The following is a 19,688-nucleotide window of genomic DNA, read 5'->3' on the forward strand; positions in this document are numbered from 1 at the left end:
GCACAACTTTCCGAGACTGAACCAGGAAGAAATAGAAAATATAAACAGACCAATCACAAGCACTGAAATTGAAACTGTGATTTAAAATCTTCCAACAAACAAAACCCCAGGACCAGATGGATTCACAGGCAAATTCTATCAAACATTTAGAGAAGAGCTAACACCTATCCTTCTCAATCTCTTCCAAAATATAGCAGAGGGAGGAACACTCCCAAACTCCTTCTATGAGGCCACCATCACCCTGATACCAAATCCAAACAAAGATGTCACAAAAAAAGAATACTACAGGCCAATATCACTGATGAACATAGATGCAAAAATACTAGCAAATGGAATCCAGCAGCACATTAAAAGGGATCATACACCATGATCAAGTGGGGTTTACCCCAGAATGCAAAGATTCTTCAATATATGCAAATTAATCAATGTGATAAACCATGTTAACACGTTGAAGAAGAAAAATCATATGATCACCTCAATAGATGCAGAAAAAGCTTTCGACAAAATTCAACACCCATTTATGATAAAAACTCTCCTGAAAGTAGGCAGAGAGGGAACTTACCTCAACATAATAAATGCCATATATGACAAACCCACAGCCAAACTTATCACATAGGTGATTCATTTCGTTGTGCAGCAAAAACTAACACATTATAAACCAACTATACTCCAATTTTTGAGAAAAGTTTTAAACGGGTGTGGTCAGCAGGGTGGTCAGCATCCCCAAGCCCATACGTTTTCCAAGGGCCAACTATAATTGACAATTCTTAACTCTGACAGTTCTTAACTTGGGCATCTCTCGAGTGAAATGCCCTGAATAATACCACATGAAACCATTTTAAAACCAATCATTCATAATAGATTATGTTGGTAAGGATTTGGGAAAACAGGCACTTTCACACATTGCAGAAATTAGCACATCATTTATCTAAGAAAATTTGGCAATATCCGTTAAAATTATAAATGCACATATATTGTGGGTTAGCAATTCCATGTCTAGGAACTTTCTTCTAGGTATTATTATATGTACTAAATTATATGCAAACAAGGTTACCCACTGCAGCGTTGTTCCCTAAAAATTTGGGAACAATATAAATATCCATCAAATGTGGACTGGTTAAATATATTATGGTACATTTATACAATGACATATCATGCAAAAATAGTATGAAATCTTTTTTGGTAATACTGATATGGAATGATCTGTAACATACATTAAGTTAAAAAAGCACAGGTAGAACAGTATGTATTATATACCAACATTTGTGTGAAAAAAGTTTTAAAAGAGACTTATATGCCTTTACACGTATTTGTTTACGTATATTTGTAAATATATACACATATCCATACATACATTTACACATACACATAATTAAAATTTAATTTACATCAACAGAGTAAAGAGACATCCCACAGAATGGGAGAAAATTTTTATAAATCATATATCTGATAAGGGTCTAGTTTCCAAAATATATAAAGAATTCTTACAACTCAACAATAAAAACATTAGGAGATGGAACCAAGAGGCGGAGTAGAAGGACGTGTTCTCACTCCCTCTTGCGAGAACACCAGAATCACAACTAACTGCTGAACAATCATCGAGAGGAAGACACTGGAACTCACCAAAAAGATACCCCACATCCAAAGACAGAGAAGAAGCCACAATGAGATGGTAGGAGGGGCACAATCACAATAAAATCAACTCCCATAACTGCTGGGTGGGTGACTCACAAACTGGAGAACACTTATACCACAGAAGTCCACCCACTGGAGTGAAGGTTCTGAGCCCCACGTCAGGCTTCCAAACCTAGGGGTCCAGCAACGGGAGGAGGAATTCCTAGAGAATCAGACTTTGAAGGCTAGCGGGATTTGATTGCAGGACTCTGACAGGACTGGGGGAAACAGAGGCTCCACTCTTGGAGGGCACACACAAAGTAGTGTCGCATCAGGACCAGGGGAAGGAGCAGTGACCCCAGGGGAAACTGAACCAGACCTACCTGCTACTGTTGGAGGGTCTCCTGCAGAGGTGGAGGGGTGGCTGTGGCTCACCGTGGGGACAAGGACACTGGTAGCAGAAGTTCTGGGAAGCCACCCAAGTCCAGGAAGTACTCCTTGGCGTGAGTCCTCCCAGAGTCAGCCATTAGCCCCACCAGAGAGCCCAGGTAGGCTCCAGTGTTGGGCTGCCTCAGGTCAAACAACCAACAGGGAGGGAACCCAGCCCCACCCATCAGCAGTCAAGCAGATTAAAGTTTTACTGAGCTCTGCCCACCAGAGCAACAGCCAGCTCTACCCACCACCAGTCCCTCCCGTCAGGAAACTTGCACAAGCCTCTTAGAGAGCCTCATCCACCAGAGGGCAGACAGCAGAAGCAAGAAGAACTACAATCCTGCAGCCTGTGGAACAAAAACCACCTTCACAGAAAGACAGACAAGATGAAAAGGCAGAGGGCTATGTACCAGATGAAGGAACAAGATAAAACCCCAGAAAAACAACTAAATGAAGTGGAGATAGGCAACCTTCCAGAAAAAGAATTCAGAATAATGACAGTGAAGATGATCCAGGACCACAGAAAGAGAATGGAGGCAAAGATTGAGAAGATGCAAGAAATGTTTAACAAAGACCTAGATGAATTAAACAACAAACGGACAGAGATGAACAATACAATAACTGAAATAAAAAACTATACTAGAAGGAATCAATAGCAGAAAAACTGAGGCAGAAGAACGGATAGTGACCTAGAAGACAGAATGGTGGAATTCACTGCTGTGGAACAGAATGAAGACAAAAGAATGAAAAGAAATGAAGACAGCCTAAGAGACCTCTGGGACAACACTAAAGGCAACAACATTCGCGTTGTAGGGGTCCCAGAAGGAGAAGAGAGAGAGAAAGGACCAGAGAAAATATTTGAAGAGATTATAGTCGAAAAGTTCCCTAACATGGGAAAGGAAACAGTCACCCAAGTCCAGGAAGTGCAGAGAGTTCCATACAGGATAAACCCAAGGAGAAACATGCCGAGACACATAGTAATCAAATTGGCAAAAATTAAAGACAAAGAAAAATTATTGAAAGCAGCTAGGGAAAAATGACAAATAACATACAAGGGAACTCCCATAAGGTTAACAGCTGCTTTCTCAGCAGAAACTCTACAAGCCAGAAGGGAGTGGCATGATATACTTAAAGTGATGAAAGGGAAGAACTGATCTCCAACAGGAAGATGATGGAAGAGTAAGATGCGGAGATCACCTTCCTCCCCACAGATACATCAGAAATACATCTACACGTGGAACAACTCCTACAGAACACCTACTGAACGCTGGCAGAAGACCTTAGACCTCCCAAAAGGCAAGAAACTCCCCACGTACCTGGGTAGGGCAAAAGAAAAAAGAGACAAAAGAATAGGGACGGGACCTGGACCAGTGGGAGGGAGCTGTGGAGGAAAGGTTTCCACACACTAGGAAGCCCCTTCGGGGGCGAGACTGTGGGTGGCGGAGGGCGGAAGCTTCAGAGCCGCGGAGGAGAGCACAGCAACAGGGGTGTGGAGGGCAAAGCGGAGAGATTCCTGCACAGAGGATCGGTGCCGACTGGGACTCACTAGCTTGAGAGGCTTGTCTGCTCACCCACAGGGGCAGGTGGGGCTGGGAGCTGAGGCTCCGTCTTCAGTGCAGGGAGAGGACTGGCTGCGTGAACACAGCCTGAAGGGGTTAGTGCACCACGGCTAGCCGGGAGGGAGTCCAGGGAAAAGTCTGGACCTGCTGAAGAGGCAAGGAACTTTTTCTTCCCTCTTTGTTTCCTGGTGCGTGAGGAGAGGGGATTAAGAGCGCTGCTTAAAGGAGCTCCAGAGACAGGCGCGAGCCGCGGCTAACACTGCGGACCTGAGATGGGCATGAGATGCTAAGGCTGCTGCTGCCACCACCAAGAAGCCTGTGTGCGAGCACAGGTCATTATCCACACCTCCCTTCCGGGGAGCCTGTGCAGCCCGCCACTGCCAGGGTCCCGGGATCCAGGGACAACTTCACCAGGAGAATGCACAGTGTGCCTCAGGCTGGTGCAACGTCACGCCAGCCTCTGCCGCCGCAGGCTCGCCCGGCATTGGGCCCCTCCCTCCCCACAGCCTTAGTGAGCCAGAGCCCCCGAATCAACGGCTCCTTTAACCCCGACCAGTCTGAGCGAAGAACAGACGCCCTCCGGCGACCTACATGCAGAGGCAGGGCCAAATCCAAAGCTGAGCCCCTGGGAGCTGTGCGAACAAAGAAGAGAAAGGAAAATCTCTCCCAGCAGCCTCAGGAGAAGCGGATTAAATCTCCACAATCAACTTGATGTACCCAGCATCTGTGGAATACCTGAATGGACAACGAATCATCCCAAATTGAGGAGGTGGACTTTGAGAGCAAGATTTATGATTTTTTCCCCTTTCCTCTTTTTGTGAGTGTGTATGTGTATGCTTCTGTGTGAGACTGTCTGTATAGATTTGCTTTCACCATTTGTCCTAGGGTTCTATCTGTCCTTTTTTTAAAAATTTTTTGTTAATAGCTATTTTTTATTTTAATTATTTTATTTTATCTTACTTTATTTTCTTTTCCTTCATCCTCTTTCTTTCTTTCCTTCTACTTTTTCTCCCTTTCATTCTGAGCTATGTGGATGAAAGGTGCTTGGTGTTACAGCCAGGAGTCAGTGCTGTGCCTCTGAAGTGGGAGAGCCAACTTCAGGACACTGGTCCACAAGAGACCTCCCAGCTCCACGTAATATCAAATGGCAAAAATCTCCCAGAGTTCTCCATCTCACCACCAGTACCCAGCTTCACTCAACGACCAGCAAGCTACAGTCCTGGACACCCAATGCCAAACAAATAGCAAGACAGGAACACAACCCCACACATTAGCAGAGAGGCTGCCTAAAATCATAATAAGTCCACAGACACCCCAAAACACACCACCAGATGTGGACCTGCCCACCAGAAAGACAAGATCCAGCCTCATCCACCAGAACACACACACCAGTTCCCTCCACCAGGAAGCCTCCACAGCCCACTGAACCAACCTTACACACTGGGGGCACACACCAACAACAACAGGAACAACGAACCTGCAGCTTGCAGAAAGGAGACTCCAAGCACAATAAGTTAAGCAAAATGGGAAGACAGAGAAATGCACAGCAGAAGGAGCAACGTAAAAACCCACCAGACAAAACAAATGAGGAAATAGGCAGTCTACCTGAAAAAGAATTCAGAGTAATGATAGTAAAGATGATCCAAAATCTTGGAAATAGAATAGAGAAAATGCAAGAAACATTTAACAAGGACCTAGACAAACTAAACATGAAACAAGCAATCATGAACAACACAATAAATGAACTTAAAAATACTCTAGAAGGGATCAATAGCAGAATAACTGAGGGAGAAGAATGGATAAGTGACCTGGAAGATAAAATAGTGGAAATAACTACTGCAGAGCAGAATAAAGAAAAAGGAACGAAAAGAACTGAGGACAGTCTCAGAGGCCTCTGGGACAACATTAAACCCACCAACATTCAAATTATAGGGGTCCCAGAAGAAGAAGAGAAAAAGAAAGGAACTGAGAAAATACTTGAAGAGATTATAGTTGAAAACTTCCCTAATATGGGAAAGGAAATAGTTAATCAAGTCCAGGAAGCACAGAGAGTTCCATACAGGATAAATTCAAGGAGAAACATGCAAAGGCACATGTTTATCAAACTGTCAAAAATTAAATACAAAGAAAACATATTAAAAGTAGCAAGGGAAAAACAACAAATAACAAACAAGGGAATCCCCATAAGGTTAAGAGGTGATCTTTCAGCAGAAACTCTGCAAACCAGAAGGGACTGGCAGGACATATTTAAAGTGATAAAGGAGAAAAACCGACAACCAAGATTACTCTACCCAGCAAGGATCTCACTCAGTTTTGATGGAGAAATTAAAACCTTTACAGAGAAGTAAAAGCTGAGAGTTCAGAACCACCAAACGATCTTTACAACAAATGCTAAAGGATCTTCTCTAGTCAAGAAACACAAGAGAAGGAAAAGACCTACAATAACAAACCCAAAACAAATAAGAATATGGGAATAGGAACATACACATCGATAATTACCTTAAATGTAAATGGATTAAATGCTCCCACCAAAAGACACAGACTGGCTGAATGGATACAAAAACAAGACCCATATATATGCTGTCTACAAGAGACCCACTTCAGACCTAGAGAAACATACAGACTGATAGTGAGGGGATGGAAAAAGATATTCCATGCAAATGGATATCAAAAGAAAGCTGGAGTAGCCACTCTCATATCAGACAAAATAGACTTTAAAATAAAGACTATTAGAAGAGACAAAGAAGGACACTACATAATGATCAAGGGATCAATCCAAGAAGAAGATATAACCATTGTAAATATTTATGAACCCAACATAGGAGCACCTCAATACATAAGGCAAATACTAACAGCCATAAAAGGGGAAATCGACAGTAACACATTCATAGTAGAGGACTTTAACACTCCACTTTCACAAAAGGACAAATCATCCAAAATGAAAATAAATAAGGAAACACAAGCTTTAAATGACACATTAAACAAGACAGACTTAATTGATATTTATAGGACATTCCATCCAAAAACAACAGAATACACATTTTTCTCAAGTGGTCATGGAGCATTCTACAGCATAGATCATATCTTGGGTCACAAATCAAGCCTTGATAAATTTAAGAAAATTGAAATTTTATCAAATATCTTTTCTGACCACAACGCTAGTAGACTAGATATCAATTACAGGAAAAGATCTGTAAAAAATACAAACACATGGAGGCTAAACAATACCCTACTTAATAACCAAGACATCACTGAAGAAATCAAAGAGGAAATCAAAAAATACCTGGAAACAAATGACAATGGAGACACAACGTCCCAAAACCTATGGGTTGCAGCAAAAGCAGTTCTAAGAGGGAAGTTTATAGCATTACAATCCTACCTTAAGAAACAGGAAAAATCTCAAATAAACAACCTAATCTTACACCTAAAGCAATTAGAGAAAGAAGAACAAAAACACCCCAAAGTTAGCAGAAGGAAAGAAATCATAAAGATCAGATCAGAAATAAATGAAAAAGAAATGAAGGAAATGATAGCAAAGATCAATAAAACTAAACGTTGGTTCTTTGAGAAGATAAACGAAATTGATAAACCATTAGCCAGACTCATCAAGAAAAAAGGGGAGAAGACTCAAATCAATAGAATTAGAAATGAAAAAAGAGAAGTAACAACTGACACTGCAGAAATACAAAAGATCATGAGAGATTACTACAAGCAATTCTATGCCAATGAAATGGACAACCTGGAAGAAATGGACAAATTCTTAGGAAAGCACAACCTGCCAAGACTGAATCAGGAAGAAATAGAAAATATGAACAGACCAATCACAAGCACTGAAATTGAAACTCTGATTAAAAACCTTCCAACAAACAAAAGCCCAGGACCAGATGGCTTCACAGGCACATTCTATCAAACATTTAGAGAAGAGCTAACACCTACCCTTCTCAAACGCTTCCAAAATATAGCAGAGGGAGGAACACTCCCAAACACATTCTACGACGCCACCATCACCCTGATACCAAAACCAGACAAGGATGTCACAAAGGAAGAAAACTACATGCCAATATCACTGATGAATACAGATGCAAAAATCCTCAACAAAATACTAGCAAACAGAATCCAACAGCACATTAAAAGGATCATACACCATGATCAAGTGGGGTTTATTCCAGGAATGCAAGGATTCTTCAATATACACAAATCAATCAATGTGATACGCCATATTAACAAATTGAAGGAGAAAAACCATATGGTCATCTCAATAGATGCAGAGAAAGCTTCTGACAAAATTCAACACACATTTATGATAAAAACCCTGCAGAAAGTAGGCATAGAGGGAACTTTCCTCAATATAATAAAGGCAATATATGACAAACCCACAGCCAATATCGTCCTCAATGGTGAAAAACTGCAAGCATTTCCACTAAGATCAGGAACAAGACAAGGTTGCCCACTCTCACCACTCTTATTCAACATAGTTTTGGAACTGTTAGTCAAAGCAATCAGAGAAGAGAAGGAAATAAAAGGAATCCAAATTGGAAAAGAAAAAGTAAAGCTGTCAGTGTTTGCAGATTACATGATACTATACATAGAGAATCCTAAAAATGCTCCCAGAAAACTACTCGAGCTAATCAATGAATTTGGTAAAGTTGCAGGATACAAAATTAATGCACAGAAATCTCTGGCATTCCTATACACTAATGATGAAAAATCTGAAAATGAAATCAAGAAAACACTCCCATTTACCATTTCAACAACAAGAATAAAATATCTAGGAATAAACCTACCTAAGGAGACAAAAGACCTGTATGCAGAAAATTATAGGACACTGATGAAAGAAATTAAAGATGATACAAATCGATGGAGAGAGATACCATGTTCTTGGATTGGAAGAATCAACATTGTGAAAATGACTCTACTACCCAAAGCAATCTACAGATTCAATGCAATCCCTATCAAACTACCACTGGCGTTTTTCACAGAAATAGAACCTAAAATTTCACAATTTGTATGGAAACAGAAAAGACCCCGAATAGCCAAAGTAACCTTGAGAACAAAAAACGGAGCTGGAGGGATCAGGCTCCCTGACTTCAGACTATACTACAAAGCTACAGTAATCAAGACAGTATGGTACTGGCACAAAAACAGAAATACAGATCAATGGAACAGGATAGCAAGCCCAAAGAAAACCCACGCACTTATGGTCACCTTATCTTTGATAAAGGAGGCAGGAATGTACAGTGGAGAAAGGACAGCCGCTTCAATAAGTGGTGCTGGGAAAACTGGGCGGCTACATGTAGAAGTATGAGATTAGAACATTCCCTAACACCATATACAAAAATAAGCTCAAAATGGATTAAAGACCTAAATGTAAGGCCAGAAACTGTCAAACTCTTAGAGGAAAACATAGGCAGAACACTCTATGACATGAATCACAAGAAGATCCTTTCTGACCCACCTCCCAGAGAAATGGGGGAGGGGGAAGGGTAAGCTGTGACAAAGTGAGAGAGTGGCATGGACATATATACACTACCAAACGTAAAATAGATAGCTAGTGGGAAGCAGCCGCAGAGCAGAGGGAGATCAGCTCTGTGCTTTGTGACGACCTAGAGGTGTGTGATAAGGAGGGTGGGAGGGAGGGAGAGGCAAGAGGGAAGAGATATGGGAACATATGTATATGTATAACTGATTAACTTTGTTATAAAGCAGAAACTAACACACCATTATAAAGCAACTGTACTCCAATAAAGATGAAAAAGAAAAAAAGAAAGAAAGGGAAGAACCTACAACCAAGATTACTCTACCCAGCAAGGATCCTATTCAGATTCGTTGGAGAAATCAAAAGCTTTACAGACAAGCAAAAGCTTAAGAGAATTCAGCACCACCAAACCAGCTCTAGAACAAATGCTAAAGGAACTTCTCTAAGTGGGAAACACAAGAGGAGAAAAGGACCTACAAAAACAAACCCAAAACAATTAAGAAAATGATCATAGGAACATACATATCAATAATTACCTTAAACATGAATGGATTAAATGCTCCAACCAAAAGACACAGGCTTGCTGAATGGATACAAAAACAAGACCCTTATATATGTTGTCTACAAGAGACCCACTTCAGATCTAGGGACACATACAGACTGAAAGTGAGGGGATGGAAAAAGATATTCCATGCAAATGGAAATCAAAAGAAAGCTGGAGTAGCAATACTCGTATAAGATAAAATAGACTTTAAAATAAAGAATGTTACAAGAGATAAGGAGTGACACTATGTAATGATCAAGGGATCAATCCAAGAAGATGATATAACAATTATAAATATATATGCACCCAACATCAGAGCACCTCAATACATAAGGCAACTGTTAACAGCTATAAAAGAGGAAATCAACAGTAACACAATAATAGTGGGGACTTTAACACCTCACTTACACCAATGGACAGATCATCTAAAGTGAAAATAAGGAAACAGAAGCTTTAAATGACACAACAGACCAGATCGATTTAATTGATATTTATAGGACATTCCATCCAAAAACAGCAGATTACTGTTTCTTCTCAAGTGTGCACGGAACATTCTCCAGGATAGATCACATCTTGGGTCACAGATCAAGCCTCAGTAAACTTCAGAAAATTGAAATCATATCAAGCATCTTTTCTGACGACAACGCTCTGAGATTAGAAATGAATTACGGAAAAAAACGCAAAAAACACAAACACATGCAGGCTAAACAATACACTACTAAATAGTCAAGAGATCACTGAAGAAATCATAGAGGAAATGAAAAATTACCTGGAGACAAATGACAATGAAAACATGACGATCCAAATCCTATGGGATGAAGCAAAAGCAGTTCTAAGAAGGAAGTTTATAGCTATACATGCCTAACTCAAGAAACAAGAAAAATTTCAAATAAACAATCTAACCTTACAGCTAAAGGAACTAGAGAAAGAAGAACAAACAAAACCCAAAGTTAGCAGAAGGAAAGAAATCATAAAGATCAGAGCAGAAATGAATGAAATAGAAATAAAGAAAACAATAGCAAAGGTCAATAAAACTAAAAGCTGGTTCTTTGAGAAGATAAACAAAACTGATAAACCGTTGGCCAGACTCATGAAGAAAAAGAGGGAGAGGACTCAAATCAATAAAAATAGAAATGAAAAAGGAAAAGTTAAAACAGAGACTGCAGAAATACAAAGCATTCTAAGAGACTACTACAAGCAACTCTATGCCAATAAACTGGACAACCTGGAAGAAATGGAGAAATTCTTAGAAAGGTATAACCTTCCAAGACTGAACCAGGAAGAAATAGAAAATATGAACAGACCAATCACAAGTAATGAAATTGAAACTGTGATTAAAATTCTTCCAACAAACAAAAGTCCAGGACCAGATGACTTCACAGGTGAATTCTATCAAACATTTAGAGAAGAGCTAACACCCATCCTTCTCAAACTCTTCCAAAAAATTGCAGAGGAAGGAACACTCCCAAACTCATTCTATGAGGCCACCATTAGCCTGATACCAAAAGCAGACAAAGATACTACAAAAGAAGAAAATTACAGACCAATATCACTGATGAATATAGATGCAAAACTCAATAAAATACTAGCAAACAGAATCCAGCAGCACATTAAAAGGACCATACACCATGATCAAGTGGGATTTATCCCAGGGATGCAAGGATTCTTCAATATACGCACATCAATCAATGTGATAAACCATGTTAATGAATTGAAGAAGAAAAACCATATGATCATCTCAATAGATGCAGAAAAAGCTTTTGACAAAATTCAACACCTATTTATGATAAAAATTCCCCAGAAAATAGGCATAGGGGGAACGTACCTCAACATAATAAAGGCCATATATGACAAACCCACCCCCAACATTGTTCTCAATGGTGAAAAGCTGAAACCATTTCCACTAGGATCAGGAACAAAACAAGGTTGTCCGTTCTCACCACTATTATTCAACATAGTTTTGGAAGTTTCAGCCACAGCAATCAGAGAAGAAAAAGAAATAAAAGGAATACAAGTTGGAAAAGAAGAAGTAAAACTGTCACTGTTTGCAGATGACATGATACTATACATAGAGAATCCTAAAGATGCCACCAGAAAACTACTAGAGCTAATCAATGAATTTGGTAAAGTTGCAGGATACAAAATTAACACACAGAAATCTCCTGCATTCCTTATACTAATGATGAAAAATCTGAAAGAGAAATTAAGGAAACACTGCCATTGACCACTGCGACAAAAAGAACAAAATACCTAGGAATAAACCTACCTAGGGAGACAAAAGACCTGTATGCAGAAAAGTATAAGACACTGATGAAAAAAATTAAAGATGATACCAACAGATGGAGAGATATATCATGTTTTTGGACTGGAAGAATCAATATTGTCAAAATGACTATACTACCCCCAATAATCTATAGATTCAATGCAATCCTTACCAAATTACCTATGGCATTTTTTACAGAACTAGAACAAAAAATCTTAAAATTTGTATGTAGACACAAAAGACCCCGAATAGCCAAATCAGTCTTGAGGGAAAAAAGCAGAGCTGGGCGAATCAGACTCCCTGACTTCAGACTATACTACAAAGCTACAGTAATCAAGACAGTATGGTACTGGCACAAAAACAGAAATATAGATCAATGGACCAAGATAGAAAGCCCAGAGATAAACCCACACACCTATGGTCAACTAATCTATGACAAAGGAGGCAAGGATATACAATGGAGAAAAGACAGTGTCTTCAATAAGTGGTGCTGGGAAAACTGGACGGCTACATGTAAAAGAATGAAATTAGAACACTCCCTAACACCATACTCAAAAATAAACTCAAAATGGATTAGAGACCTAAATGTAAGACTGGACACTATAAAACTCTTAGAGGAAAACATAGGAAGAACACACTTTGACATAAATCACAGCAAAATCTTTTTTGATCCACCTCCTAGAGTAATGGAAATAAAAACAAAAATAAAGAAATGGGACCTAATGAAACTTCAAAACTTTTGCACAGCAAAGGTAACCATAAACAAGATGAAAAGAAAACCCTCAGAATGGGAGAAAATATTTGCAAACGAATCAACGGACAAAGGATTAATCTCCAAAATATATAAACAGCTCATGCAGCTCAATATTAAAGAAACAAACAACCCAATACAAAAATGGGCAGAAGACCTAAATAGACATTTCTCCAAAGAAGACATACAGATGGCCAAGAACATTAAAAGCTGCTCAACATCACTAACTATTAGAGAAATGCAAATCAAAACTACAATGAAGTATCACCTCACACCAGTTAGAATGGGCATCATCAGAAAATCTACAAACAACAAAAGCTGGAGAGGGTGTGGAGAAAAGGGATCCCTCTTGCACTGTTTGTGGGAATGTAAATTGATACAGCCACTATGGAGAACAGTATGGACGTTCCTTAAAAAACTAAAAATAGATTACCATATGACCCAGCCATCCCACTACTGTGCATACACCCAGAGAAAACCATAATTCAAAAAGACACATGCACCCCAATGTTCATTGCAGCACTGTTTACAATAGCCAGGTCATGGAGGCAACCTAAATACCCATCAACAGATGAATGGATAAAGAAGATGTGGTACATATATACAATGGAATATTACTCAGCCATAAAAAGGCACGAAATTGGGTCATTTGTAGAGACGTGGATGAATCTAGAGACTGTCATAATGAAGTAAGTCAGAAAGAGAAAAACAAATATCGCATATTAACACATATATGTGGAACCTAGAAAAATGGTACAGATGAACTGGTTTGCAGGACAGAAATTGAGACACAGATGTAGAGAACAAAATATGGATACCAAGAGGGGAAAGTGGCCGGGGGGTTGGGGTGGTGGTGGGATGAATTGGGAGATTGGGTCTGACATGTACACTGATGTGTATAAAATTGATGACTAATAAGAACCTGCTGTATAAAAAATATATAAAATTAAAAATTTTTAAAAACCAATACAAACATTAAAAATAATGTTTATGATAAACAATAAAAAGAAACTCAATTAAAAAATAAGCAGAGTATCTGAATAGACATTTCTCCAAAAAAGATATACAAATAACATGAAAAGGTGACAAAATTCATTAATTATTAGACAAATACAAATCAAATCCACAGTGATATATCCCCTCACACACTCTAGGATGGCTACAATAAGAAAGATGGAAAATAACAAGAGATGGAAAAGATGTGCAAAAATTGGAACATGCATACATTGCTGGTGGGAATGTAAAATACTGCAGCCACTTTTAACAGTCTGGCAGTTCCTCAAAAAGTATAATATAGAGTTACCATGTGACGCAGAAATTACTCCTAGGTATAGACCCAAGAAAACTAAAAAACATGTACATGAATGTGCATATCAGCATTATTTATACAAAAATAGACAAAAAGTAGAAACAACTCAAATTTCCATCAACTGATACGTAGATTAACAAAATGTGGTATATCCACACAATGGAATATTATGCAAGCATAAAAAGTAAGTAAATACTGAGACATGCTCCAACATGGATGAACTTTGAAGACATTATGCTACATGAAGGAAGCCAAACACAAAAGGCCATATGTTGTATCGTTGTATTTATATGAAATGTACAGAATAGGCAAATCCATAAAAAGAAAGGAAATTAGTGGTTGCCAGGTGGTACGGGGAAGAGGGTAATTGGTTGTGACTGCTAATGGGTATGGGGTTTCTTTTGAGGATGATGAGAATGTTCTGGAATTAGACAGTGTTGATGGTAGAACAATCTTATAAGTATGCTACACATAACTGAATTGTATACAAGGGTTAACTTTATGGTATGTGAATTATATGTCAAAGAAAGTAAATGATTCATACAGACTTTCTGAGACAAATAAAAACCGAAGGAGTTCATTTCCAGCAGACCTGCCCTGTAATAAATGGTAAAACAAGTTCTTCAGGCAGGAGCAAAATGACATACGTCAGAAACTTGGATCTATATAAGAAAGGAAGAGTGGAAAAGATGGAATAAATAAAGGTAAAATGAAATATTTTTTCTTATTTTTAATTGATCTAAAGTATAACTGTTAAATCACAGTGATAGTAAAAATGTATTGATAGTAAATGATATGATAGTAAAAATGTATTGGGTGATTATAGCATATGGATCAATGAAATGAATGAGCAATGTCACAGGGACAGTAGGGAGGAATTGGGAATAATCTACTATAAGGTATCTGCATGACACGTGTAGTTATAGTATTATTTGAAGGTGGATTTAGATTATTTTATATGTAAAATCACATATACTATACTAGTTCACAAAGCAAGCCTCACTAAATTTCAAAGAATAGGTATCATACAGGCTAAGATCTCTGACGATAGAGCAATTGAGAAATTCATTAGAAAATTAGTTACAATTCCTGCATATTTGGAAATTTTAAACACATTGTTAAATACTCACAGGTCCAAAAATCACAATGGATGTTTTAAAAAATTAGATATTAATGATAATGCCAAACTATATGTCAAAACTAATGGGATGTACCAAAATCAGTGTTTTGAAGGAAATGGTTAGCTTTAAATATTATATAAAACTGATGAGTGCCTGAAAATTAATGAGCTACATGTCTATTTTAAGTTAGGAAAAGAACCACAAAACTAACCCAAAGAAAGGAGAAAGAAAGATAAAATAAATATGAGTGGGAATTAATGTAATTGAAAAAAATTTACATAGAGAAAATCAACAAAATCAAAAGTTCAAATGTTTGAAAAAAATACCAAGAAAATAAACAAGCCTCCAGTAAAATTGATTAAGGAAAAAGAGTTAAAGCACAAATAAATAATATTATGAATGAAAAGAGTGGGCATGATTATAGATAAACACTAAAAAGATTTTAAAGTATTGATAATACTATCAACAACCATATGCAAAAAAATCTGAAAAGTTAGGTGAAACGGAATTTGTAAAGAAAATATAATTTACCAAAATGCTGCAGAAAGTCCTGTAAGTTGTAAGGAAATTGAAGGAGTGCTTACAATTTTTCCCATGAAGAAAACATCCGTCTCAGATAATTTTATATGAATATTCTACCAAACTGAAGAAAAAGATCATCTCAAACTTATTTAAACTCTTTTCAAAGTAGGAAAGAAGGAATACCCCCCAATTCATTTCAGACGACCTGTATAACTCTGACACCGATGCCGCATATAGTCAAACTGAGAAAGAAAAATAAGGCCATTTCACTCATGAATACAGAAGAAAAATTCTGAACAAAATATCAGTAAATCAAATCCAATAACGTATAAAAATAATACATCCTGACCAAGTTATGTTCCTAATAAGTATGTGAGGACAGTTTAATATCTGTAAAAAACTATAAATATTCCCTATTACAATAATAATTTTTTAAAGAAAAAATATATAATTATCTCAATAGATACAGACAAAACATTTGATGAAAATCAACATAAACACATGATTAAAAAGCTTCAGTGAATTAGGAATAAAAGGGAACTTCCATACTCTAATAAAGAATATCTACCAAAAATCTTACAGAAAGTGAGAAAATGATAAACATAGAATTCAGAATCAGTAAATGGAGATGGGGATAATGTGGGAAAGAACCACACAGATATAAGTAAATGATTATCAAGGTCCTAATTTTTGTCTTGAGTGTGGGCTCCCATGGATCTTTATGCTATTATTAACTGAACAAACAAACATACATGGACCAGTGATGAGGGTATGTCTTAAATCAGTGAGTCTCAAAGTGTGGTTCCTGCAGCATCAGCATCCCCTAGAAACTTGCAAAAAATGCAAGTAATCCAGCCCCACCCCTACTGAATCAGAAACTTTGGGGGTGAGGCCCAGCAACATGTGTTTTAACAAGCCCTCCAGGTGATTCTGATGCAGGCTAAAGATAGAGCACCACTGTCATATACTAAGGATTCAAATGTATCCCAGTGTGGACACCTATAGTCCAATTAACAAAAGAGAAAGCGAAGCTGACGGATGAAGCTATACAGCTGGCTCATGGGAGATGACCGTCAAACTTTCTCATTTAGTTGAGTTTAAACTAGATGAGTGGGATGCTGAACATGACTCCCTTTCTTCATGATGCCCTGGTAACAGATCTAAAAGGGAGAAAATGAGGCCTATTACACTATTAAAATCAACAGTAATCCTGAACCCTAGAAACTTGTTACACCTCAGTGTTGTGTCACATTTTATTGTGTAGCTCCAAAGTCAGAACAACTTTTAGAAAGTAGCGTGACTTCTGCAAATGGGGAGAATAACCTCTAAGAGGTTTCCCTACAGTTTGAAATGAGGGGGAAAAGCACTGATCGGCACAGCACAGGTAACTGGTAGAAAAGTCTAGAGAGGAGAAAGAATGTAGGCTTGTGTGTTGAGAACAACTGGACATTGCTGCCCAAGACAAAGTACAATTTTTGGAGTGTAGTATATCTCTGTAAAAGTCACACTAGAAGCATCTTGTCTTCCAGATAAGAATTATACCTTATGAAACTCTGCCAACTCATGGTCCATCCTTGCAGCCCTCTTTAGAAAACCATCTTTGGTGGTAGTGACTTTTGGTTTTGGAGATCTGATTCGGGGTTGTGTCACAAAATTTGGGAGACATGACTCAAGTTCGACTAATCCTGTAGGAAAGAAGTACATGTTTAGTATCCGGTACTTAAATACATCATTTGAAAGCATGCTGTTAATTTTAGTAGCTGTTTGCCAAGTGGTTTCATTTAGAATTATTGATAAGGTGTACCTCATATAATTGAATTGTCCCTGAAATATAAAGGAAATTTCTATATAATTAACTTATATTCTTGATGACTTAGATTATAAAATAAGAAATGCATTCTAAAATGAAAACATTGCCCTACAAAAATGTAACATTCCACAATAATAGACAGAAAATTATTGATCATATGAAACATGGCACCACCATTCTAAAGTGGATGTACACCAGGTTATCATATTCAGCTCTGGAGATGGTCAGCCAGAGGTGCAAGTTCAATTGTGTGAGCATCAACTCATGATCTTGGCCATGTGATACTCCAACCTCTCAACTGAAATTTAAATAATTTTAAAAAGCCTCTCTTGGACTTTATAACAGGTATAACCCTCTCCACTAATTTATCCCCTACTTATCCATCCCCTTGCCCGCTAGTTTTCTGGCATTTCTTCATAAAGAGCCGATTTTATTATATATTTCTTGTTTGCTTCACAAACCTGGTATAAAATTTTTTCTATTTCATTTTTGCAAAACTTTGATTTTACTGACATTAAACATGTTTAAATGTTTAGTAGTTTACTGACTTTACTCCTTAACAAATTGTTGCATAGTGTATCCATTTATTTATTTGGGTCTTAGAAGTTTTTATTGGTTTCTATGAACTCATATTATTAATAATACTAAACATGTAATTGCTATTTCTTGCAAATATTTTAATTTTTGATTAGCTTTTAATCTAAACTGCTATATTTTATATATTTATATTTCTAAGATAATCCTCTTGTACTAGACTTGTAATTATGTGAATTGCTTACCTTCATAGGTGTTGAGATAGTGGTTTTTTACTACAAAGTCCTCTGAGTTGTTGTCTGTGAAACGACCAAGGCGAGATAGAGGTCCATAGACCTGTGATGCATAATCAGAATAATCCTTGATGATATTTCTTCTCTCCAACTTCCCTTCTATATTCTTTCCCTTTCCCAAAAGTTTTCTGATTGCTAAAATAAAACATACCTCCATGACTATCTCCAAAATATTGTTCTGAATGATCCAAATGCAGACTAGTAAAACCATAGTTTTATTCACAGGAAGGCTACTGAACTGAATGAATTTCATTATGATCACTCACTGCAGCCAGAACACTTAAAACATATATCTGACATCTGTGTGATCCAGATTGTCATGAGACAGGTGGCCGTGACAGAAGGTGAATCAGCTAGTGTTCTCAATTGGTACTCATCAAAAATCTTTTATAACTGCATTCTAAGCTCTGGGCCAGAAAGAGGTATTCAATGAAAGTTTGTCAAATGAATGAAAGAAACTCAAAGTAACTGAAAACTACATGTTTTCAGTAGAGACTGAGGGAATTATTCTCTCCTAAGAGAATAATTTAAAGGGAAGGAAGACTACAGGTTCTTCAAAAATTTCTGTCCATCTTGGCTAACACCAGAATAAATCAGAATATATCCAAGCTTATAGATTTCAGAATTGTTTGGCAGTCTCAGCTGTACACTGTAGGAGTTTACTCATCTAAGGAGTCAGGCTTACTACTTCCACCTGTTCCTTTTCTTTCAATCCCATCACAGACCCATCCCCTTTTGAAGGCTCTACATCATGCACTCTCAATGGGTGTAAAACAATATGAGATTTTGAAGTCATAATTGAAAGAGGTGGTTGCACTTGCCACTGCTGCCTTTTGGATGTTATTTATATTTGATCCTCAGTGCTTCTGTGTGTGACTTGGGATTTCATAATTACATAAAAATAGTTTACATTTTAATAGTTATTTATAAAAATTAGTCAACCCATCATTGGTTATATCTAGTACTGAAAAGAAAAAACTGTTGACCATATCTAAATGCATACCTAGCACCTAGTTAAGTAAAAAGTCATTTTCTCACACACATACAAAAATTCAGGGGCATATAACAGTGAGAACAGATAACAGGGACCTGACTTATCTGGGGGTGGGGGTCCTTGAAGGTCTCCCCTGAGGAAGTGACATTTGAGGTGTGCCTTAGCCTGGGTTCCCCCACAGGCAGAACCTGAGACAAAGGCATGCGTACAGGTAGTTTATTTGGGAAGGTGATCCCAGAGGGCAAGAGAGAGGGACAGGAGGAGTAAAAATAAAAGAAAGTCAACCCATCACTAGTTATGTCAACTACTGAAAAGAAAAAATGTTGACAGTATCTAAATGCATAGGTGCAGCTAGTTAAGTTAAAAGTTATTTTCTCACATCAAGAAAAAGTTTAAAAGTTCACTAAAAATAATTTTTAAGGGATTAACTTAATTTTTTGTAATTGTTTTGCTAGGAAAAATATTT

General features: G+C 37.7%; 1 protein-coding gene across 6 annotated transcripts in view; it reads right to left on the reverse strand.

Annotated features, from left to right (window-relative positions):
• The window catches only part of CFAP91 (cilia and flagella associated protein 91), a 150,064-nt gene that overhangs the window by 77,306 nt on the left and 53,070 nt on the right, over positions 1 to 19,688 (reverse strand). For all 6 annotated transcript variants that reach the window (XR_013828544.1, XR_013828545.1, XR_013828546.1 and 3 more), the window contains 2 exons: positions 18,181 to 18,363; positions 17,134 to 17,276 (listed from right to left, as the gene is read on the reverse strand). Coding sequence is in view for 3 of the 6 variants with exons in the window: in XM_079922986.1 (XP_079779112.1) it covers positions 17,134 to 17,276; positions 18,181 to 18,363 (326 nt within the window). In the remaining 3 variants the exon portion in view is untranslated. The remainder of the gene's footprint in view (positions 1 to 17,133; positions 17,277 to 18,180; positions 18,364 to 19,688) is intronic.

The sequence above is a fragment of the Stenella coeruleoalba genome (assembly GCF_951394435.1).
Source record: "Stenella coeruleoalba genome assembly, chromosome: 5".
In the NCBI taxonomy this organism is placed as follows: Eukaryota; Metazoa; Chordata; class Mammalia; order Artiodactyla; family Delphinidae; genus Stenella; species Stenella coeruleoalba.